General features: G+C 38.8%; 1 protein-coding gene across 19 annotated transcripts in view; it reads left to right on the forward strand.

Annotated features, from left to right (window-relative positions):
* The window catches only part of LOC127450331 (gastrula zinc finger protein XlCGF57.1-like), a 296850-nt gene that overhangs the window by 92831 nt on the left and 178349 nt on the right, over positions 1–25670 (forward strand). For 7 of the 19 annotated variants that reach the window (XM_051714362.1, XM_051714358.1, XM_051714361.1 and 4 more), the window contains one exon: positions 1898–7395. The exons of the other annotated variants lie outside the window; for them this stretch is intronic. In XM_051714362.1, coding sequence (XP_051570322.1) covers positions 1898–3171 — 1274 coding nt within the window. In that variant the 3' untranslated portion in view covers positions 3172–7395. Of the gene's footprint in view, positions 1–1897; positions 7396–25670 lie in introns of those variants that run through there. 19 annotated transcript variants of the gene reach the window in all.

Here is a 25670-nt window from a genome sequence, read left to right on the forward strand (position 1 = left end):
GTATAATGATAATCCGGTCGCAACAGTTCTCGAGTCAACATTATGCTGTTCCGGACACAGCAGTTCTCTAGTCCAGTGGTTCTCAAACTTTTTGACTCCAAGGCCTCCCATTGTCTGAGAAAATATTCGAAGGCCCCCCCATGTAGGCTATTAGATATTTATATTATAAGATATATCTATTATAAGATACACCGATCAGCCACAACATTTAAACTACCTGCCTAATATTGTGAAGGTCTGCAGTTACAGAAATACTCAAACCAGTCCGTCTGGCAGCAACAATCATCTATGCAGTTATCTAATCAGCCAATCGTATGGCAGCAGTGCAGTGCATAAAATCACGCAGATATGTGTCAGGAGCTTCAGTTAAATTTCACATCAACCATCAGAATGGGGAAAAATGTGATCTCAGTTATTTGGAGTGTGGCATGATTGTTGGTGCCAGATGGGCTGGTTTGAGTATTTCTGTAACTGTTGATCTCCTGGGATTTTCACGCACAACAGTTTCTAGAATTTACTCAGAATGGTGTCAAAACCAAAAACATCCAGTGAGCATCAGTTCTGTGGAAGGAAATGCCTTGTTGATGAGAGAGGTCAACAGAGAATGGCCAGACTGGTTTATACTCACAAAGTCTACAGTAACTCAGATAACCGCTCTGTACAATTGTGGTGAGAAGAATATCATCTCAGAATGCTATTATGAGATGCGGGTTGGCACTGTTTTGGCACTGTATATTCTTCATAAAAAGCAAGCTGTTGAAGGGAGTTATTCCATTTTTAGCATTTTCAGTAGGTTGAATTATAATAATTATACAAAAATTATAATATATCATATTTTAAATAATTTTAAGAGATCTTGATGCACATTTGGAAGTGTGCTGAGGCCCCCTAGTGGGTCCCGACCCCCTGGTTGAGAACCACTGCTCTAGTCCACAGTACGGTACACTGAGTCAGTCGCAACAATTCACAAGTCTGAGAACTGCCTCTTTCGTACATGTCTGCGTTGCCGAGAAGTGATGAGGAAGCTGCTGATACTGATACAAAGTAGCCAACTTATATCTCCTTACTTGCTTGTTCTGGCTGTAAATTCCTCTTTAAGAGAAAAAGAGAGAAGCCCCCAGAATCTTCTGGAAGTTTATGTGGTCAGAGTGGGTGGGAAGGATATAAGTTCTATAGGCCTGGTTGCTAGGGAGGGTAGAGTCACATGGGGTAACCTCCTTGTGGTTGCGATTGGTGGTTTTTGCTCTCAGTGGGACGGGTGGTAAGTTGTGCGTGTCTCGCGGAGAGTAGCATGAGCCTCCACATGCGGAGTCGCCGCGGTGTCGTGCACAACGAGCCACGTGATAAGATGCACGGATTGGCGGCCTCAGAAGTGGAGGCAACTGAGACTTGTCCTCCGCCACCTGGAATGAGGTGAGTAACCGTGCCACCACGAGGACCTACTAAGTAGTGGGAATTGGGCATTCCAAATTGGGGGGAAAGGGGATAAAAAAAAATAAAATAAAATAACTACACTGAAGATGTTAAAATTAATTCGTTTTTAATATCATAATACATGCTTTCCCTTGGTGCTCAACCTTTCATCGTGAGCGCTATCTCCGAAGGAGCCATGGGACGCCGCCTCTAGCAGAGCATGTGACTCGATGTGACTGACAAAATTTAGACGTGTAGAAAGATTTCAGCCACAGACAGTATTTTCTACATGCAATAATAATTCATTTTGATTATCGAAGGAACAAATATGTCTTTGGAATTTCAAATACTCCATTCAGAATCCTCTTGATGCCTCTGCCTTTTAAGAACCTTTAGTACAATATGATATAGAAGTAGACCCCTGCAAATTTCTTCCATTACATTGCAGGTCACTTTAATTACTTTTCATATTTTTTCTTTATAGACTTGATGGAAATGAAAGAGGAAAATCAAGAACTGAATGAAGTGAAGGAGGAAAGTCAAGAACTGAATGAAGTGGAGGAGAAACATCAGAATCTTCATTTTGTAACTGGAGAAAAATATTTCGGTTGCTCACAGACTGAGAAGAATTCCTCACAAAAAAAAACTCAAGCTAAAAATCGCTTCACATGCCTTCAGTGTGGAAAAAGTTTCGTAAACAAACAAGGCCTTATAAGACACATTAGAATTCACACTGGAGAGAAGCCTTACACATGCCCTCAGTGTGGAAAGAGTTTCACACAGAAAGAGGGTCTTCGTATGCACATCAGAATTCACACTGGAGAGAAGCCTTTTACATGTCCTCAGTGTGGAAAGAGTTTCACACTGAAAATAAGTCTGAACAACCACATGCTATATCACACTGGAGAGAAGCCTTACACATGCCCTCAGTGTGGAAAGAGTTTCACACAGAAAGGGAGTCTTCGTAAGCACGTCACAATTCACACTGAAGAGAAGCCTTTTACATGTCCTCAGTGTGGAAAGAGTTTCACACTGAAAATAAGTCTGAACAAGCACATGCTATTTCACACTGGAGAGAAAACTTTCACATGCCCTCAGTGTGGAAAGAGTTTCACTCGAAAAGGAAATCTTAACAAGCACATTAAAATTCACACTGGAGAGAAATCTTTCACATGCTCTCATTGTGGAAAGAGTTTCGCTCAGAAACGAAATCTTAACATCCACATTCAAGTTCACACTGGAGAGAAGCCTTTCACATGTTCGCATTGTGGAAAAAAATACACAGACAAACAAGGCCTTAGAAGACACCTACAATCTCACACTGGTGAGAAGCCTTTCACATGCCCTCAGTGTGGAAAAAGTTACACATATAAAGGATCCCTTAATGGGCACATGACAATTCACACTGGAGAGAAACCATTTACATGCCATCAGTGTGGAAAGTGTTTTGCAAAGAAAGGAATCCTTAAGGATCACATAATATATCACACTGGAGAGAAGCCTTACACATGCCTTCAGTGTGGAAAAGGTTTTATGAGTAGAGGAAGCTTTTATGGGCACATGAGAAGTCACACTGGAGAGAAGCCTTTCACGTGCCATCAGTGTGGAAAGAGTTTCACAAAGAGAAGTGTCCTTAAGGATCACATGAGTATTCACACTAAAGAAAAGCCTTACTCATGCCATCAATGTGAAAAGAGATTTAGTCGGTCATACTCCCTAAAACAACATGAGATATTGCATACTGGACAGAAGCTATAACATTGCTCTTCATGTGGAAAAAGTTTCCACCAGTCAAGGTCTTTAAGAAGTCAAACAAAAAAAGGGGATTGCCCAGAGTTAATGTAGTGAGAAAACTGCAGGTAATGGTATGTCATTGCATGTACATGGTGTGTCAAGTCATTTTTATATTTTATTTATACTTTTCACAACACATCGTTTCAAAGCAGCTTTACAGGAAATCATGCATTAACAGAAAATGAAACCGTAATATCTATAAAGTCTTGGAGTCATCATTGTGTAGTTTGATTAAATTTGATTGTAAATTGTGTATAAAAATAGATAATTAAATAATAATTGTATTTAGGATCCCCAGTGAGCAAGCCGAAGGCGACTGTGGCAAGGAACACAAAACTCCATAAGATGTTGGTTAATGGAGAAAAATAACCTTGGGAGAAACCAGGTTTCAAATAAATAAAAAGTTGGTATCGTCAGCATAACAGTGGAAACTTATTCCACGATTCCTGATAATATCTTCCAGGGGAAGCATATGTAAGGAGAAAAGCAGAGGCCCTAAAACTGATCCCTGTGGCACTCCATTGGCATTGTGTTAAGTATTGCATCTAAAAGGCTCATTTGATACATTGCATTACCTGTATTGATGAATCAGCTGTCATTCTGTGTAAGGGGTTGTAGGAAGTATAGCTGGACAATACAGCAAAGACAAATAAGATGCATATATACAGAAACTATATAAAGTCTATACACCCCCTGCAGGGCTCCAGACTGCGACTAAAATGGTCGGTTTTGTCAGATATCATCTTGTGAGTTATTGAATACATCTTTAGAGCACCAGTGTGTCACGCTGCTTTTCACCTTTTCTATTGATGATATGAGCTCGCTGGCTGCTCGCAACAACAAACACAGCATGATGTCCAATTTGTGAATAAATTACTCTTTTGAACTGGGTCTTTGTAATGAATCCAAACAGTCCATGGCGATGTTGGGCGTTTCAAACAGCTTCAACAGGCCAAAGCAGAGACGCTGGTCTTCAAAGGAGCGACATCTCACATCTTCCGTTTGTTTACACACAGAACTGCATGTGTTTCTCCAAGTTAGTGGCTCAGCTGAGTGAGACACGTTTTTAAATGTTGCGCTTGTACCGCTCTTAAAACGCGGCGCACATCGCCGGAAACACATCAAAACAATCAAAGACGTCCATATAGTACATGCTTACAAAAGACCAACAATTAAATATTGCACAGATGGGTGCAAAAATGGTCCAGGACACCTTCAAAACAACAGGAAACTATTGAGTTTGAACTTGATATCGCGTCTTGTGTCCAGATAGGCACATGAAGGTATCCTGTGTAAGTCCCCTTTGCTGTAGATCAGTGGTTCTTTGTCAAAAATCAAGTGGCTCACCGGATGTCTCATCATTCACCAACACATGATCGTTTAAATCTTTCTAGAGATAGTTTTGCTACAGAAAGTGTGGGTGCGATTGAAAATTTGAAGTCAATGACACTGTTTTGATTTCCTTTCTCCCAAATTTGTCATACAGACTACTCTTAGTGAACAAGGTTTGAAATTAACACCTGCCAAATGCAGATTTTTCATACGCAGTGGTGGGTAATTTTGCTGATGTACCAGTCACTGTGGAGGGTGACCTGTAAGATGTCTCTGAGTAAAATGTCAAGAAATTAGACACAGACGCGCGTTTGAAGAAACACGTGTGATTCTATTTTGAAGAACAAAGCCGCCGATGCGCTTCTGATTTGAGCAGTGAACTCTGCTGCTCACAAGTGCAACGCAAGCGCTTCTCCAAGACACGCACATGCATAGAGTCATCTGAAAACAGTTTGCAAAAATAGTGTTATGAGAATGCTGCAAATTATCTCGGTATGTCTCAGGAAGTGTTTTGAGTTTAGTTTGTTTTATTTCCATGTAGCAGTTTGCGAATCAGAAGGCCTGCATGAAATTGAACTTGACCACTTATGAACTGGACTACAAAGCTATCTGCAAGACCATGCAAAGCCAGAAGTCACAACAGTTGTGAGTAGCCTTAATATAGGGAAGTAGGGCTGGGCGATAGGGTGATATAATCGGATATTGACAGACGACGATCGACAATATCGGTAAATGGCAAAGCCATGGATATGGGAAGTCGGCAAATATATTAAACAGTAGCCCAAGATGTGAAACTAGCACCCGCTATCTGCCAAATGCAATGAAGCTCAATCCAGTTTGCAAGCTCCTTGTTCAAATGCAGGTATTTCATGCACGGGTAATTTTGCTCATCTACTCGCAATAGGCGGGTGACCTGTAAGACATCTCGTAGTGACACATGATGTTAGACACAAAGACACGCTTGAAGAAACTTTATTATATTTTATTATATAAGAACAGACAAAAGAAAAGCTGTCATTGCTCGCGTCTGATTCGCTATTTGTTCAGAGGCGTGCAGCATGAGCCTGTCTCGTGGAACACGCTCATGTAAAGAGTCTCTTTTTTTTTTCTCTGTTTCATTCGTCTTTAAGCTGTTTACAAGAATAATGTAGTCCATAATGAGAATGCTGCAAAGATCTCCGATCATTTCGTGAGGTACTATGAGTTTCGCTTTATTTCCACGGAGCAGTTCGTTCTTACACATTGTGAACGCAACTCTGCAGGTTCAGTAATATATACAGGGATCTTTGTATTAAAGAAACAAAGACGAAAGTGATTAAATCATAAAGTAATACAAGACACGTTCACCTTGAACCTCAAATTTAGTTCTATTTTATTTTCTTTAGGCAGAATTAACTGATTACCAAAATGCCATACAAACACATTCGATCAGTTCGACACATTAGGCAGCATTATTTTGGGAACACAAAGGAATTTATTAGGCTTATTTATTATGATTATGATTATGATTATTATCTTTAAAATTATAATTGTCTTTGGTTCTTAATTTGTATGCTATTTGTAATTTTTCACCTGTTGCCGCATACTGATACTTGCATGATGGCAAGTGGGGCCGTTGGAGATGGTAAATGTTTGGAGTTGGGGAGGTGATTATATATAAGATTTTTTAATCAGTTTATTATTTTGATTGCTTTTTTCGTTTAATTTAAAGTGCAATTTGAATTTAAAAATGTCTTTTAAGTTTTTTTGTGTTTCAATAAATTAATTTAATTTTAAAGAAAAATCAATAAAGCAAAAATATTCACCGACCCTCGGAGTTAGTTTATGAGCATAATAAACATTTTATTTGATTGAAAAACGTCGATTTTTGAAAAGAGTTAATTATTAGTTTTTGCTATGGCTCTTTCTAAAAAAAATGCATTAACCACAAATTAAAAAAAGATGAATCTCCCATGACAAGCCTTCTCTCCAATTCACCTGTGACTGACTGTGAACGACGAAATGCAATGATGAAAAATAGGCATTGATGTCTTGCTGGAGGCAGTCATATGCAGATGTATTTGGTCCTTGTGATGTCACGAGTTCCACAAATTCCAAACAGCCATTTTTCAAGGAGGAAGTTTTCAGTTCTGAAACTTACAGTATGTATTTATAGCACAATGACCTCTTATATGTCAAGAGATCAAAAAACTTTGATTCCTCATGTCATGACCCCTTTAACTAATACTTGGATGAAGCACCTTTTGTTTGTTATACTGCACCCAGTCTTTTTGGGCAAGAGTCCAATATCTTGATTTGTAAAATGTATTCCACTCTTTCTTGCAGATCAATAAAACTGAGGGAATTCCTCAACTCCATTTATTTTCTAATCAGACAGGGTCAAAATTCAGGGCTGTCACCAGGGATGGGCATTTGGGGTTAGTGCCCGTAAATGCTATGCGCCTACCACACACATACAAATTAACTCGGTCAATCTACTACTATGTCCGATTGTTGCTCTGTGGTAAAGCTGCAGTTTTTCTGTTACTGGTGGTCTAGGATCAGTTTCTTCTACCCAAGTTTAAACCCTAACAATTAGTGGGATGGGAAAAGCTTGTCAACTTTAGTCATATTGCTTGCTATGATTGCTTGCTTGTTTTATATCCGCTGAGAAAATGTAATCTTTTGTATATAAAAAATAAAAATTGTAAACAAATGTTAAATAAAATTAGTGCAGTTTGTGGTATAAAAAGACTGTATAAAATAGTTTTGAGTAGGATGTGAACACAGTATGTATGGTCTGCTTTTTTATGTACTGAATGGAATTTAAAACTGCAGTTTTTTAAATTCAAGCTCAATTTATTAAACGGCAGTGGATTTGCCCATTATGGTGTGGTTATTGCTTTGTAAGAAAAAAGATATACATAGCGTCTCACTAAAGTGTTCACCATTTCATATGATTTGGCGATGCCCCTGACATGATTGTTGTCATATTCACATACTAAATGTATTTTTTGTTTCACAAGAGAGTTTAAAAAATGTGTGATACGAAGACATTAACTCCTGCTACCATAAAGGCACACTTTTAGTATAACTGTTCAAATTAATCCAATTTAGAGAGATTTCGCACCTTAAAGTGACCGGTAAAAATGACAAATCGTCAGCAGCATAGATGAGAGCATGAAAAAAGAGACTTGCTGCATCAGGTAACGATCTCTGAAGCCCTTTACAATCATGCCAATCTATTGGCAGAAGGCGCTTAATTCTCCGCCCCTGATGCGTGAGTCACGCAGACATAAAAACTGGAGCACAAAGCCATATCATCAGGATTTTCAACTAAAAGGAGGACAGCGCATCTCTCCGTTCTTTTACAGCGAGAAATCAGTTGTTTGGCAAGCGTCATGCAGTGTCTCGTCCCTGCTTTTGGGGAACCAGTCGTAACCTTAGCATTCCCTTTTAAGTTGATTACTTCGATGCTGCTTCATTTGCTGACACTGTGGTGACCCTATACCATTGCACTGTGCTACTGATTGCACACATGTATTGCACCACTAGCCCAGAGGGCAGAAAAACACAAACACAAACTTTTCATATTGAATAATAGAAAGGAAGGAAGGAGAATGAAAAAGTCCCCTCGAAGGGGCAGAGTTCAACAATGACACTAGCCATCAGGTAGTGAAACAAAGAGAGGATGCCATTACAATGAGGTGGACACCTCCTCACTAATTGTCGTACTTTAGTAGTTTAGTACCCTGTGCGTCGGATCCATCCAATAGTTAAACATTGCACACAAACACACATGTGTAAATATGCATTCACACTGTAATGGGAAAAGCATAGAACGGTCACAGACGATAATGCCTAATAAATGCCACTAGCCAACCGAGTAGTAAATCATAAGCATTAGACAGTGCCCAACGGACACAAGGTAATCAACTCTCCTTCACAGCCAAGACCTGGGAGGAGAGAAAGGTTACCTCCAAGTAATAGAATCTGGCAAAAGTGTAAGGGGAAGCCCAGCCTGCCACCAGACAGATGTCCTGCAAGGACACACTGTTCACCCAAACCCAGGAGGAATCCATGCCCCTGGTGGCATGGGCTCGTTCACCTATGGGACAACTTGCGTATCGTAAGTGAGCATAATGGTGTCAACAAGCCAATAAGAAAGTCTCTGCTTGGAGATGGAAAAATATTTCGAGCAGCCTCCAAAGCAAACAAAGAGCTTCTCTGTCAGCCTGAACTGACTTGCACGATCAATGTGCAGCACCCTCACAGGGCAGAGCATGTAACATTTTTGTGCCTTGTCTGATTCAACAGGAAGAGGAGAAAAAGCATTCAAGGTTACCGCCTGAGCCCTAAAGGGAGTGGTCAGAACTTTAGGCACATAACCGCACCTAGACATAGTGCAGCCTTTGACAAGCTAAGGCCCAAATTCAAGGAGTGTGCACAAAAGCTTGCCTGCTCAAATGGCTCAAACGGGCCCACTGTCAAAGCGCTCAAAGCGTGTTCTGTTGCTATGGTAGCAACATATATTTTGAGCATGGATGGAGTAAGTCCTGCTTTGAATCACCACTGTAAGAACAGAGCTATGCACTGGGTACTTTGATGCTGCATCAGTTGCTGATGCAATGGAGGCTGTATGCCATCATGGTGTATTACTGTTTGCACACATGTATACATGTATGGCACCACTAGCCCAGAGGGCAGAAAAGTGCAAACACAATCTCCTCTTTGTATTGAATAATAAGAAGGAAGAAAAAAACAATAAGTCCTCTTGAAGGGGCAGAGTACAACATTGACACTAGCCATCGGGTAGTGAAACAAAGAGAGGGTGCCGTTAAAGTGAGGCGGACGCCTCGTGAACTAAAGCACATAGTCGACATGAAGGCACCTAAACTCTCCATTTTTCTACAACAGCAAAAACAGGCATCGAAATGACCTGTGTCACGCCACATATCCCATCCTGGCTCGCGACATTGGGGAAAGCGAGAGGGCTACCAGGTGATGAGGAAGTGCCTATAATCTTGTGACATAGCAGTCTTCTGGCATGGCGTCAACAACAGCAAAATTCCACAAACTCGTTCCTGGCTCACAACAGCCGGGAAACCAAGAAGCAAATTCCTGACAAATTTAGCCAGGGATGTCACTTCACAGACACCTGGCTGCCCATAGACCTGCCAATCTCCTGGGCAGAGACCTTGGTGGCCAGAGCACCATTTTGTGGTGCTGCACATTTAACATTCACCACAAAGGCAACAGCACCAGAGATCTGACTTCTCAGGAGGCTTTCACACTGGGCACGTTTGCTGCTGTCCGATTCCGAGTGCAATTGTTACTGGTATGGTTTCACACTCACTTGATTCTATCAAACCCTGGTCCATTTGCGTTCATCTTACGTCATCACAAACATGCATGGAGAACACAATGCGACTCATCATACTTTTTGTTTTTTTGGTGCCATTATGCACAGCAGAGTGAATGACAACTGCATACATGTGCACTTCATGGTGTAACTCATCAGATGGCCAGGGGAAGGCTGCTTGCAAACAGCATTTTTTGAGGAGACAGCTGATTGCACTCATGCTTGTGTCCATGGTGAAGTTATTGCCATTGTCATCTCCCATTATACCCTATATTTATATATAAAGTTTACATTTATATTATTTTTTTATTTCCTATTATTATATTTATCACACATTTGCACATATACAGTGAAATTCTTTTTTTTCACATATCCCAGCTAAACTGGGGTCAGAGTGCAGGGTCAGCCATGATACAGTGCAGATGGCCTTGCTCAAGGGCCCAACAGTGGCATCTTGGCAATGCTGGGGCTTGAACCCCCAACCTTCTGATCAGTAACCCAGAACCTTAACCACTGAGCCACCACTGCCCCTATACCGCAGGTTAAAACAATGTCTAAATATCTATTTGGAAAATAATGCAGCTACCAGTTAAACAGAGGGTTTCCACGATGAATAGGCTAATAGTTTCCCTGCTTCCTTTTGCAGCAGTAGTAAAACAAACACAACAAGGGCTTATTTTTCTACCTTGAAAACCTGTAGATGTAATAATCATCTGTTATACTAATCTCCTTTACATTATTACCAATACCTCTCCTTCATGTGCTCCTGTGGCTGCCGCAAGAATATGGCCACTGGTCCAGAAAGACTGTGTTGTAGGGAGGTTAGGCAGGTTTGTTACAGAAGTGCTACACATTAGCAGAGGACTTTGTATGAAGATAAATAAAAAGACTTCACTTGCTAAACATCAGAGAAAGGAAAAACCCAAAACATTGTAATTTATATTATATTCCTATACATTAATGCATTAACATTAATCTAATCTTGTGTTGTATCAACGTTTATAGCAGCTACAAAACTTTGTCATTAATGTTTCAAATGTTCTGAAGCTGACCCAACCTGGATGCATGACTCAACAACCAGGTTTTGAAGCAGTCTGTTTGAACCCATGGGTTCTTCAAGTTGAGTATGCATCCATGGTCCAGTATTATGGTGACTTATGTCCAAGATCAATTTACAGATGAGGAGTAAGTGTGAAAAAATTGCAAATGCATGAGCTACTAGTAATATTCTACATAAATAAGTCAGTGTTCTATATGCTGTAATGGAGGCTTCACTTCACCAAATAATTTCCCCCTTTTTAACTTGTTTTGTTAATGGTAATTAGTTGACATAACAGTTTTCTACAATTTTATTTTCAGACAATATCATCACACTGCTTACAGGACATTTGTCAGATGGTGCTGGGGCTACTTGGGGGGGAAGAGTACGTGTTGTGATTCCATCATGTGTAATAGATAAGATCAGAAAGACATTTCCATCTGGACAATACCAAGGATTCAAACTGCCTCTGTTACATCCTCACTAATATTTTTATTTAATCTGTGTTTTATTAAATGATGCCAAGACTTGACTTGTACCATTGCATTTTCATTTTACACTTTTGCGGAACACATTCAGTTCTTACTAAGATGTTCCCTTTTACAAATATTTGAGCAGAACTTTACTATTTTTCAAGAAAAGACTGGACAACACATTTTTCATATACTGTACATTCTTACTGTGAAAGTGCATTTTAGGAATGAAAACACTCACTCACACACACTCTCTCACTCACACACACACACACACACAGAGTTTCTCTCTCACACTGAATGTTCATGCGAGACAACCAAAGCAGGTTGTGAAAAGCGGGACCAATGTCTGGCTTCAGCTTCCTGCAGGTCAGGCCTGTCGAAGGCAGCACACAGGTGGTCAGGGTCCTTCAGTTCATTCATATGTTCCTGGTATGGGCCAGGATTAAGAACAACATCCTCGAAAAGTATTTTCAGCAGGGTGTCCACATAGTCTAAAATGAGAAAATTATTATTGATATGACAGTGCAAAATGATTTTTTTCAATCACATCAAGGTAAAACAAGCAGAAGTGTACTAAGTAAACAAATGATGCTTACTATTTAAAATAGGCAGCAAGTTATGCTTCTGCTGGTGAATGCCCCAAAGTACACATTTTGACAATAGATGTACATCTGCGCACGTGCTGACTATCGATTTGGAGTATACCAAGTTATGTATTTTTAGTTCAGTTGTCCAACTTACTGTATGTAGGTGCTGTTTGTCTGCTGAAAAGTGTATATTCACCCTTTTGAACTTTGGCCATCTGACTTTCACTGACACGTCGCCACTCCCATTGCATGCCTGTTCCCAATCTGCGTATTCATTGTAGTGGAGAGCAGCAAGGAGTAATCTAAACATGTTACAAAAGATATAATGGGGATATATTTATGGAGAGACTTGAGTGATGCATGTAGGAGTACTTTACATGTTATGTCAGCTGACATTCTAATGAAAAGATCTGGTTTACATTCTGAGTAGATTGTGAGACAGAATGCACAGAGAATGCATTTTTCTGATCAGGTTTCCTCAAGTCTGCTCTTATAGCCCTACACTGCATGTCTTTCCCTGTTCTCCTTGCCCTAACACACTTAATTAGCCAAATAATTGTGTAATTTAATAAATGTGCTGGTCAAAAGCAACTGCAATAAGAGTCAACTGTGATATTGGAACAGGTGGAATACATGCAGTGCTCAAGGGCTCCAAGATCATGACCAAGAAACCCTTCTTTGATAACATTAACATAGGATGGTACATTGAAGGGATAGTTTACCATATAATTACATTTGTCATTTACTCACCCTTGTTGCAACTGTACTACTTTGAGAAAAACAAATCGGCAGAATGTAGGCCTCGGGCCACCATTCACTTTTCACAATGAAGAGTGAATGGTGACCAGAACTGAGCATTCTTCTAAAAATACATGTTGGTGTCCCATAGAAGAAATGCTGTTTTACGTGACAGCGAGTAAATTACAATTTTCATTTTTGGGGTGAACTATAATGATAAATATTTGAGCAGAACTTCACTCATTTTCTAGTTGCAAGGAAGGACTGTTTCTTCCCAACTGTCTTACCTACTCAACATTCCCAGAAATGGAAATGCCACATTCTATGGAGCAAATTTCACTATCAAGCTATGATAGCATTCAATTGAAGATGTCTGGTGGTGAGGGCTCAGTTTCGCAATGTGCTTCAAGGGACGTTCTTGCAGCATCAGGTTGCAAAATCTTTCACAAGCTTTAGTGCCTGCATAAGAGATTAACACAAAAGGACATGACAGAAGGATGTGTTAACATCCAAATATCAAATTACTTAGTAAAAAAGGTTTCTGAAAAACTTCTTATAACTAATGAAGTTAGGCATGTCAATCAATTACAATTTTTAATAGAATTAATTACATGACCTGCTGATTAATCTGATTAATTGCATATAGCTTATTTGGTGAGAAAGGCTCCCTAATAGAGATAATTCAATATAAATAATACATAATTCCAGTATTTATACATACAATATTTTGGGCCTAATATGTACTGTACGTGTGTGCCTCAGATGAACGAAGTGTCTCACTGGGTTTAGAGTCATGATTAGAGTTTAAAGATCTCATGTTATGAACCGTGAGATCAAATGAGTCATTTTTTTTTTTTTAATGTCGACATTGTCAATAATGTCGACATATCGTTTCAGTCCTACAGGTTATTTTGTTGTTATTGACGTTTTAATCACGCTACTTGTCTGACCGGGCATATAAAATTTTGTTTAATTAACTTGCCCTGTCAAAAATACACTTGTCCCGAACAAGCGAGCCCCGAATCACACTGAATGAATGCATTAAATGAACAGCCCTAAATTAAATACATCATCCTGATCAAGCAAAATTCTCACCAGAGAGGGATATTGCTATTTTTGTTTAGTCTGTAACACTACAGTCACATAAAAATACATACTTATACTAATTTATGGTGTAGTGTGTTCTTTGCTCTAGGCATGTAACTTAAAATGATGAAATACAATAAGCTCCTTAAGAGGAATAAACTACTGTTGTGATGATTCACATTTTGCACGTGATTGTTTATTGGCCTCCACTTTGCCACAGCTGCTTCTCCGGTCTTTGAAGAGACTCCACTCCAGTAGAGGTGATTCACAACACTCTTTCTCCAGCAGAGAACTTCTCCACAATCTCATTCTTTTCCAAGAGCATCTATTGTCTTGGTGAGACCTTGGACAACAAATACAGAGAACATTTCAAATTTGCTCAAAGCATGTCATTCAACTTTTGACTTCATGCAACAATGGTTAGATGGCCTGACTGAACGTAATTGTAGTAATATGCAGTCAAGTCACCATAATTGTAGTTTGGAACAAGTTTGAAGTAATATGCAGTCAAAAAAATGTATACAACATTGCAGTGTAGCACTCCTGGCTAGATGAACTCGTAGTTAATAGTTCACCCTAAAATGAAAATTCTCTCATAATTTACTCACCCTCATGCCATCCCAGCTGTGTTTGACTTACTTTCTTCTGCTGAACACAAATTAAGCTTTTTAGAAGAGTACTTCAGCACTGTAGGTCCATACAATGCAAGTAAACAGCTACTAAACTTTGAAGGTCCAAAAGGCACCATTAGGCATCTTAAAAGTAATCCATATGACCCCAGTCAATCAATTAAATGTCTTCTGAAGGGAAATGATAGGTGTGTGAATTTGGACCTTCAAAGTTTAGTAGCTGTTTGCTTGCATTGTATGTTTGCTACAGAGCTATAATATTCTTCTTAAAAAACCATAATTTGTGTTCTGCAGAAGAAAGAAAGTCATACACATATGGGATGGCATGAGGGCGAGTAAATGATAAAAGAATTTTCATTGTTGGGTAAACTATTCCTTTAAAGCTGAGAAGGACATACCCTTAGATACAGTTGTGCTCAAAAATGTGCATACTCTTGGAGAATTGGTAATATATGTACCATTTTTAAAGAAAACATGAGTGAGCAGGCAAAACATATTTATTTTATTTCTTATGGGATTCATATGCAACTGTAGGTTATAACAGAATGGCACAATCATAAAACAAAACATGGCAACAAAGAAAAAAATGAAATGACCCCTGTCCAAAAGTCTGCATACCCTTAGTTCTTAATACTGTGTATTGCCCCCTTTAGCATCAATGACAGCGTGCAGTTTTTTGTAATAGTTGTCTATGAGGCCCCAAATTCTTGCAGGTGGTATAGCTGCCATTCGTCTTGGCAAAATGCCTCCAGGTCATGCAAAGTCTTTGGTCGTCTTGCATGAACCGCACGTTTGAGATCTCCCCAGAGTGGCTCGATGATATTAAGGTCAGGAGACTGTGATGGCCACTCCAGAACCTTCACCTTTTTCTGCTGTAACCACTGGAGGGCCAACTTGGCCTTCTGCTTAGAGTCATTGTCATGCTGGAAAGTCCAAGTGTGTCCCATGCGCAGCTTTCGTGCAGAAGAATGCAAATTGTCTGCCATTATTTTCTGATATGCTGCATTCATCTTGCCATTAATTTTCACAAGATTCCCAGTGCCTTTAGGGCTTACACACCTCCAAAACATCAGCAAGCCACCACCATGCTTCACAGTGGGGATGGTATTCTTTTCACTATAGGCCTTGTTGACCCCTTTCCAAACATAGCGTTTATGGTTGTGACCATAAAGCTCTTTTTTGGTCTCGTCACTCCAAATTACAGTGTGCCAGAAGCTGTGAGGCGTGTCAAGGTGTTGTCGGGCATATTGTAACCAGGCTTTTTTGTGGCATTGGCGCAGTAAAGGCTTCTTTCTGGTAACTCGACCATGCAGCTAATTTTTGTTCAAGTATTGTCATATTGTGCTCCTTGAAACAACCACACCGTCTTTTTCCAGAGCAGCCTGTATTTCTCCTGAGGTTACCTGTGGGGTTTTCTTTGTATGCCGAACAATTCTTCTGGCAGTTTTGGCTGAAATCTTTCTTGGTCTACCTGACCTTGGCTTGGTATCAAGAGATCCCTGAATTTTCCACTTCTTAATAAGTGATTGAACAGTACTGACTGGCATTTTCAAGGCTTCGGATATCTTTTTATATCCTTTTCCATCTTTATAAAGTTCCATTACCTTGTTACGCAGGTCTTTTGACAGTTCTTTTCTGCTCCCCATGGCTCAGTATCTAGCCTGCTCAGTGCATCCATGTGAGAGCTAACAAACTCATTGACTATTTATACACAGACACTAATTGCAATTTTAAAAGCCACGGGTGTGGGAAATTAACCTTTAATTGACATTTAAACCTGTGTGTGTCAGCTTGTGTGTCTGTAACAAGGCCAAATATTCAAGGGTATGTAAACTTTTGATCAGGGCCATTTGGGTGATTTCTGTTATCATTATGATTTAAAAAGGAGCCAAACAACTATGTGATGATAAATGGCTTCATATGATCACTATCCTTAAATAAAAGACAGTTTTTGTGCATGATCAGTCATATTTTCACTCAGGTTCTCAAGTCCCTTAACATAACCCACCGAGTTTCAAGTGCATGCCATCCTGACAGTCAGGGCGCACTTTAACTTTTTCACCAAACACTGTAGTCCGTGTTGAAAAAGTATTGTATGGAGACTGGTAAAGCATGGGACGAAGGTGTTCCATTAGTTTTGTTTGCCATACGTGAGACTGTTCAAGAGTCTCTAGGGTTCAGTCCTGCTGAACTTGTTTTCTGTCACACTGTCAGAGGACCTCTAAAAGTTCTAAAAGAACAAATGTCGGCTGTTGATTCGAGTCCAAAAAGGAACATATTAAGTTATGTCAGTCAGTTCTGAAGGCAAAATTTGTGTTTTGTTTTGTATGAATGTTCAAAGCAAGTAGGGAATGGTAGGAGTGGATCGAAAGCTCTGGAAGAGGTTTTCTTAAAGATGGTTGAAGTTTTTTTTTTTATTGTTGATAATTACAACTAAAAGTTTCAGTCCTATCTGATATCAACATGCAGGGGCACAGATGAGAAGCACACACATCTGAAGCTCAGTTAGTGGAGGTACTCCACTAAAATAATGGAGAAATCTGTTTGAAATATTTTTGCTTAGATTGACTAACTACCTAACTGCATGTGGGAGAAACAGTGCACTGTTTTTTTTTTGTGTGTGTGTGTGTGCTTTTTTTGTTGTTGTCATATTTCCTGCAGTTTATTATCATGCAGTAACACACTGACATATTGATGTATGTCATCATGAAATCAGAAACCCTCACCTCGAAATCCAAACAACCTCCCCTCGAAATCCAAAAACAAGTGGTCGCAGGAGATGCATTTGAGTGACCAGATGTAAACAGCGATGTCTCGCCTGACCACTTGTGATAGGATCACTTGATATGCATCCTAATACCAAGTGTAAATGGGGTTATACATATGCACAAGCAGGCATCAAGAATTACTATAAAATTCACAATTTATTTCTCTACTGAGAGTTTTGTCATCTATCCGTTGGGGGTTTGGGGAGCAGAAGCTGCTGCCAGTACTATGATGTTATACCGGCTCACTTCGAGCACTCTTTATATATCAGTTCTGGGTAGATTACTTCTGAAATATAATCAGGTACTGATTGCAAATTACACAACTTAAATGTTATCCATTACATAATCTTTTAGATTTATATTAATTTTAATATGATTAGAAATGTTTGGAAAGTCATACCATTGTTCCTTTTGTGTGTATTTCTGTTGTCCCTAACTTTAAAATGTATCCCAGTTCTATCTAACCAATAACATAAATTAATTATGACCTTAATGAAAGCATAACATAGTATACTGTATGTAGAATAATGGCTTTTCAATAAATATATCCTCATAAATAATAAAAATAATTAATATATGCAACTGGATAACTGGCTAAAATCAATTAATCTTTCTTTTAAAAGCATCATATGATATATGATTAGGCATTATTGGTGTAGTGGAGGAGCTTGGACAGACTGATCGCATGTTGGCTGGTATGGAGAAACAAACAATGACATTTTGTAGAGCAGGGGTGTCAAATTCTGCCTGTTTGGACTAATAAACATCACCTTGCGGGCCAAACAATCTACTCTGTGTAAAGTGGTAACCTGTGAATGCAATCTTAAAGAGCTCGAGCTAACCCTTAAAATTAGTTTTATTAGTGTATTCAGGTTGATTCAATGATTTTTAAATAATATTTTTGAAAATGAGCTGGGCTGCCCTGTGTCAGTAGTTCCTCACAGATCCAGATGAAGGGCATGAATTTTCCGCGACACACAGGTCATGTTGGACTCTCACTGGGTGTGTGTTTAATACCACTGATATAAAGCAGTAGGTGTAGATATTTTACTGCTGTGATTAGTGGTTTGTCACACTATATTGTGCTCTGGGAGCTAAGCACCAGCAAGGCCAAAAATGCGACTGTACTCTGGAAATAAATAATAGTGGTTGACCAATATGTCGCCAAGGCCAATAAATCAGCCGATATTCTGAATTTTTAAATGATCAACATCGGCAGATAAATGTTCCCGTTTGGCCGATTTGTTTCTTAAGGGCGCCGAAAATCGCCTGCTTGCATGTGAAGCAACTGAGACATGTAAACAACCAGTTATGGTTCTTTTTTTTGTTGTTACATGCCATCGTGTTACTACTATAACAGACCGGTGTGCAACACAGTCCCATTTAAACAGTCCGCATATCAGAGCCGCGGCAGATGCGTTTGAGCTCAGAATGTTAAAGTTCTCACGTCTTTCATTTTCCCTCTCTCTCCTCAACAGTTCCCTGTAAATATTAAGTGTCAAGTCTAATGATAAAAAGGGAAATATCTATAAAACAAATATCATATACCGTATATAAATATGCGCATATCTTGTTTAAACAGATGTAATAAACAAACCTCACAAAACTTCAGCCGATCCCACATCCTGTGGAGCGCTCATTTATTTACCTCTAAAATGCGTATTTTAACAGTCTCCCCTTAGCAGTTCCCTGTCACCTTTAAATTTAATTTCTAATGACAAGCCAAATCTATGCCCTTGCTATGCACTGTACGTACAATTGGTTTGATTCTGTATATTTCCTTCTTCCTAATATATTAACAATTTCTTCATGTACAAATAATTTACAAAAATTTTAAGACTAAACAGAAATCTGAAGAAACTGCTATTTACCATTTAAAATACAATATAATTTTTTTTAGTTTTGTGTGAAATTGAGTAAATATAGTGCTAAAGAGTTCCAATTAAAATCCAATTAACTTTATTTAATAACCCAATACATATGATAAGAAAACCTAAAGGGGAAAACACTAAGAAATTATGGAAAAATTAACATAACACTCGAGCGCAAGGCGATAGTATATGTTCCGCACCTGCTATCGCTTCCTTGAATAACGTTTAACGTGCAAGTAAGGGCAGCCAGTGGAGTTTCTGGTGCCCCCCTAGGGTAAGATGGTGTCCCCCTAGGGAGTTGGTGCCCCACACAGACTGTGTAATATGAGGAGTGGCGGTACTGTTGTATACAATAAACTAGACAAAAAACACCTGATGCACGCATAAATTCTCCTCCCCCTTCACTATGCTCACACAACAGTTTTAATTCATGTATCACCGTTGCAGTTTAAATAAACCATAATTGTCACATACTTAATTGTGCATTTTGAATTATTAGGTTTTATTATGAAAATATCAATAAATACATTTTCAACAACAGACTGTCAAGCGCTCCGATGTACTGCAGTAAAATATGTAAAATAATTTAGAGATTAAGAACATATTTATCATTTTGTGAAGTATATGGTTTTTCTAAACAAAGTAAAATATGGGGGCCTGGGTAACTGAGTGGTAAAATACGCTGGCTACCACCACTGGAGTTCGCTAGTTCGCTAGTTCGAATCCCAGGGCGTGCTGAGTGACTCCAGCCAGGTCTCAGATGCAACCAAATTGGCCCGGTTGCTAGGGAGGGTAGAGTCACATGGGGTAACCTTCTCGTGGTCACTATAATGTGGTTCGTTTTCAGTGGGGTGCGTGGTGAGTTGAGCGTGGATGCCACGGTGGATGGCGTGAAGCCTCCAGACATGCTATGTCTCCATGGCAACGCGCTCAACAAGCCATGTGATAAGATGCGTGGGTTGATGTTCTCAGACGTGGAGCCAACTGGGATTCATCCTCTGCCACCTGGACTGAGGCAAGTCACTACACGACCACAAGGACTTAAAAGCGCACTGGGAATTGGGCATTCAAAAATGGGTGAAAAAGGGGAAAAATCCCCCCCCCCAAAAAAAAAAAAAAAAAAAAAACATATTCCATGGTTCTAAGCATATGGTTTGCCATGCGCACTTAATAAACCATCTCATTCTAGAGCTGAATGCTGAGCAGGAGTCTAGCCTACAGCCTCAGAACAACTGGTCTAGGAAATACACAGCCTAACTAGAAGCACCCTCCATTTTACAAATCTGTCTTGCTTTGATTCCTCCGTCCTCATTTCCTTCTATCCATTTCTATCCATATATGTATATATATACATTGAATGTATTTTATCACTTAACTCCTTTACTGAACAATATCATTAGATAATTAAAGACTTTACACTTGTTGGAAGAAACAAATTAAAATAGCACTCTTTTTAGTGTGTCTGACGGAGTTGACACAAATGACAGTACGATGCAAGTTACGAAGTGAATAAATGTCAATTTTCAGAAGAAAAAAAAAGCGTTCTTATAAAAACCTGTTCCCTTACATCGTTTGTTAGCTGAGACCTTTGTCTACAAATATATCCATTTCAAATTAATTTAGTATTAAAAAATAAAAACTCAGATTTTAAACATTTTTTGTCCCTTATCTCAAGAATCAGTGAAATAAATAGATAATTGAATTAGAGCTCGGGGCCCTTTGGGTTTAGAGGCCCCTGGGCAACGGCCCAACTGGCCCGGTGGTTAATCCATACCTGGCTGTTTCTAAGGACAGGGAATAAATACCCAGTTTGTCCTTCATGTTTTTTAGATTTCATAGCGCAGCTAGTCCCACCTTTCCAAATTCTCATTGGTCAATGCATGCCTACATTAGTGTGCGCTGCAGCAAATGTTGAAATGTTCTCAACTTTAGGTCACTTGATGGAGAATCACTAACGCAAACCTTTGTTTTTCCTTCTCCGTCCTTCCAATGCACAAACCCTGCTGAAATCTATGATTTCGTAAACTTTAGTGTGTATACTTGCCATGCACCACGGTTGCACTCTTCTCCAAATGACAGATGCAGTGTAAAGAAAATTTTAGCTAATCCAGCAAGAAACAGCAGTGAAGAAGAGCTTTGATGAACTTTACATTTATACGTAAAGTTTTATATGATAATAAATAGTTCATGATCACTAATCATAAGCAAAACGTGAACAAAACAAAAACTCTTCAGAACCAGTAGTAGGCTATTTACACTGCCTGTCTGTGGCTAAACTCAATCACTTGAGTTCACGAGAGCGCTGAGATCAAGCCATCTCTCGTGTGACCAATTCGCGTTGGCATGTTATGGACATAATCTCACGTTTTTCTTTTGGTTGAGACGTCCAGGATAAGCACACAAATGCACCATTGTGAATAAACACAGATACAAATACAGATCTAAACCAATACCAACTAAGCTTCTGTACAGCATTCCTTCTACTCAGTTGTAAACAGTGCTGCTCTTCTGGGTGTGTCACACGTGCATCAGTTCTCACGTGAACATGCCAACACAATTACGATAAAAAGTACTTAAATATTTATCTATTTGCACCAAAAGTGATCGTATCGCTTTATAAGACATTAATTTAACTGCTGGAGTCATATGGATGAGGTCTATGCTTACTGGACCACTCCAGTGTCTGGACCTATCACTGTCTGTGATTTTTTGGAGCTTCAAAGTCTGATCTTCATCCACTTGCATTTTAAAGGGGTCATGAAATAAAAAACCTAATTTTCCTGATATTTGTATGTATAAGAGGTAACTGTGCCATAACAACACTGCTAATTTCAGAACATTTGATTAAAAATAATTATAGTTCCCATCTTTCTGAAACGTCTCGTTTTGAAAACTGTGTGGTCGTGATGTCACAAAACATTGCTCAGTTGTATTTACATGCCCCACAACATGTGTCATTGCATCCTTTGCCCCGTCCACTGGCGCTCAGATCGTATCGTAAACAGAGAGGGGGAGAAACAGGCCTAGTGTGACCAACTATTCCTGAACACTAAAGGGGATCCATCTGGACTATTTTGAAGTTTTTGTTTTGCATATAACATGCATTACACGGACGTCTTTGACCGTTCTCATGTTTATCGCTTTTAAAAGACGCTGTGTCAAGTAACAATTCAGAAAAGGAGATGCCATTCAGTTTCATTCAGCTGCTCTGCATCTCGCTGCACTTGTGGCCATTTACACTATTTTTAAGTGTTGGTGAATGTAAACAGCACTAGCTGGACATCTTTGTCCATTTGGATGCATTTCTGGCAATCTGTGCCTCGGTGCACCTATGTGTGTGCGTGTTATGTTTCACCGCGCTATGGACTATGGAGCCAGAATGATCTCAAAAATAATATATATATACACACAAAAAATACAATTCATAAATGTACAGCACAATTCACATTCTAAAAATCCGATTCATATATATATATACTCAATCTCACTTTAATAAATTCAAAATGTTTTCACAAAAATGTATCTATCAAGTTCTTGAATTAATTTGCATCAAAATATTGTGAATGTTGTTACATTTATTCATGGATTGTTGAATCTGCATTTGTAAATCGTCACGTGTGTATCGCTTTAGATTTACCTTTCACGAATAACTCTCTATTATGATAATGTTGTACCTAATAAAACATGACATCCCTTGAAACATTGAAAGTGCCAAGACTTAAATTGCTCACAAACATGACACACATTTTCCCTGAGAACACACTGTTGAGTTCATAGCATCTCAGTGTGTTGTGTTAGAAAGCCAGTGTAAATAGCAGTAGTGTGTATTTGTTGCACCTGAAAATGAGAGATTTTTATTTTTTATTTTTACCAACTACACTCTGAAAGTACTTTGCAATCATTCCCCCAGTGTGAATACACATTACAGTTGTGATATAAAGAATGGCATGCAGACATACCTGATTAGTTTGTGGTTGGTGTCAGGAGAGCTCCTCGGACAATCCGTTATCCAGCATCTGGTATAGAGTTCATCTGGTATCGCCAGCTCATCATCAGTACAGGTGCTATACAGTGCTCTTACTGACGTATTGTTGTCAGCCAACCTCCTAAACAATGTTGCTCAAGAGACTCCCTGTAGTTTGGCAACACATTTCAGAGGCAGCCCAAGTTCAATAAGGTGGGTAAGAGTGTTTTTTTTACATTTTAAATCTTGGATCCCCACCCCTCTCCACATCCACTTTCACACACACCTAATTGCAGGTATTCCAGTGTCCAGAGCCTGTTTCTAAGACATGTACCATGCGGTGGAGGAGAATATTGGAGGATGCAACACTTTATTGATTCCTAAGGAATTAAGGAAAAAAAAAAAAAAACATTCAGACCTTATTGAACATATCAGAGCTTAAAACAAATAACTGTGCTGATGTTGTCTCAGGATGACAAGCTATAGGGGTTGTTTAAAAAAAACAAACAATCCTTTTACATGCATAAATGTATACAATTTTTGTTACTTAATAAAGTAAAATATAGAAATCAAGTAGTTGTCAACTTTACAACACTCAGATCACTGAATAATCACGACATAATGGTGTAAAGCTAACATTGTACCATTTTCCTTTCAATTACTGGTAATTCTAAATGTGGTACCTATGATTTTCTGTCTAAAATAATGTAAATTCAATCCATACAATGTGATAGCAAAACTATTTTTTCATAATTAAAACAGGTTGTTTTAATGCAACCAATGAAATTGTTACATTTATTAAACCATGGCAAAGGTGGTACCACTCTTGTGGTACCTGTGATTTATACGACCTTCCTACAAACACTGGAGTTAAAATATGTTTCTCTTAATTTTAAAGATAGCTGGGTTCTCTTCAGAAAGTGTGGCTACCGGTCATTAACAATAGCTTTACAGCACTGCAAATGCCACACTTATTAAAAACAAACCTCAGAATTTATTACGAGTTATAAAATGCCATGAGACATAGAGTAGAAAGTCTGCTTTACTTACTCGTGGAGTGTGGTCTGCTGCAACGGTGAAACGTGCACTAATGCAGGCACATTGCGCAAAACATCATAATGTTATGCTTCTCAAATCAGATCAGCACAGCGTGTTATGATTGGTGGATTAAAAGGAAGGTCTCAAAAATAGCCACATACAAATCCAAAGCGATACACACATGTGACGATTTGCAAATGCAGATTCAACAACCCATGAATAAATGTAACAACATTCACCAATTTTTGATTAAAATTAAAGAACTTGATAGATACATATGTGTGAAAACATTTTTAATTTATTAAAGTGAGATGTATTTGTGTGGGCAATTGGGGAAATATCTGTGCTCTCACTTGTGTATTTATGAATTTTATTTAGAATTTATGTATCAGATTTTGAGAATGTGAATTGTGCTGTGATTGTATTTTGTATATATATTATTTTTGAGATCATTCTGGCTCCATAATGGATTGTGTGTGTGTGCGGCTAATATCAGCATCGACTGCTTGTGAACCAGTAATAATACAATTTAAGCTTTGCAAAGTAACTGAAAAATTGGGCAATTAAAAACACCTGGACTTGAATGCAAAACCTTGAGTAAACAGTTTCATTCATAAATATTTCATATGTCATGAATGTTTGATAGTTTATGGTGCTGATGTGCTTGAGATGAACAATTTAATATATTCGGATGCAAAGTGTTGGATGTGCGTTGTGTGTAAACCCTGAAATTTAGTTTTATAATGTTGTGGAGCTTGTTTATTCTCTTCCGACTGAGTTTCAAATATGGCTATATTTGAGGGGAAGCATGATGTTAGCCAATCAGAACAGAGGGTGTTTACATTGAAGTCTCAAAGGAGACGCTCAGGCCAAACCTGTGTGTTTCAGACAGAGGGCCAAAGACAGGGTGGGAAATGATTTTTTATTACTAAACTATGACAGTTTTGGTGCAAAAAAAAAAAAAAAAAAACGTTACTGACATTATCAGTGGACCTCAAGAAAGACAATATATATATATATATATATTTTTTAAATAGCATTTCATGACCCCTTTATGAGCCTACTGAGCTGAGATATTTTGTTTTCTGCTGAAGAAAGAAAGTCATACACATCTGGGATGGCATGAGAGTGAGTAAATGATGAGAAGTTTCATTTTTAGGTGAACTAACCCTTTAAATATAACGTGCTCAGCGCACATTGGCAAATGTAATCGAACTCTGAGCACATCTGTCAATTAAATTGTGGTTCTTGCACAGAACCACTGTGAAACCATTAAACACTCTATCATGAGCCTCATGCATGACAAAATGTAGTGTATTGTTAAGACCTTTATATTCAGTGTACAAAAGGTATTGGATAAAAAGGCTTAATTGTCTTTCTAAACAAGTAGTTTACGTTGGCTCAAAAGTGCAGGCACATCTGTCCTGCCCCTTTCCTCAAATTTATCTATTGGGAATGCAGCACTTCAGCTTTCTGAATATGCCCCAATTTGCTGTTGGTCAAACAAACAGAGGAACATGCCAAATGTTGCACATTTACATTACAGAAAATGTAATACTTGTTTACAGTACATTCAGAAAGTATTCAGACCCCT

This window comes from Myxocyprinus asiaticus, chromosome 13 (assembly GCF_019703515.2).
Source record: "Myxocyprinus asiaticus isolate MX2 ecotype Aquarium Trade chromosome 13, UBuf_Myxa_2, whole genome shotgun sequence".
Lineage (NCBI taxonomy): Eukaryota > Metazoa > Chordata > Actinopteri > Cypriniformes > Catostomidae > Myxocyprinus > Myxocyprinus asiaticus.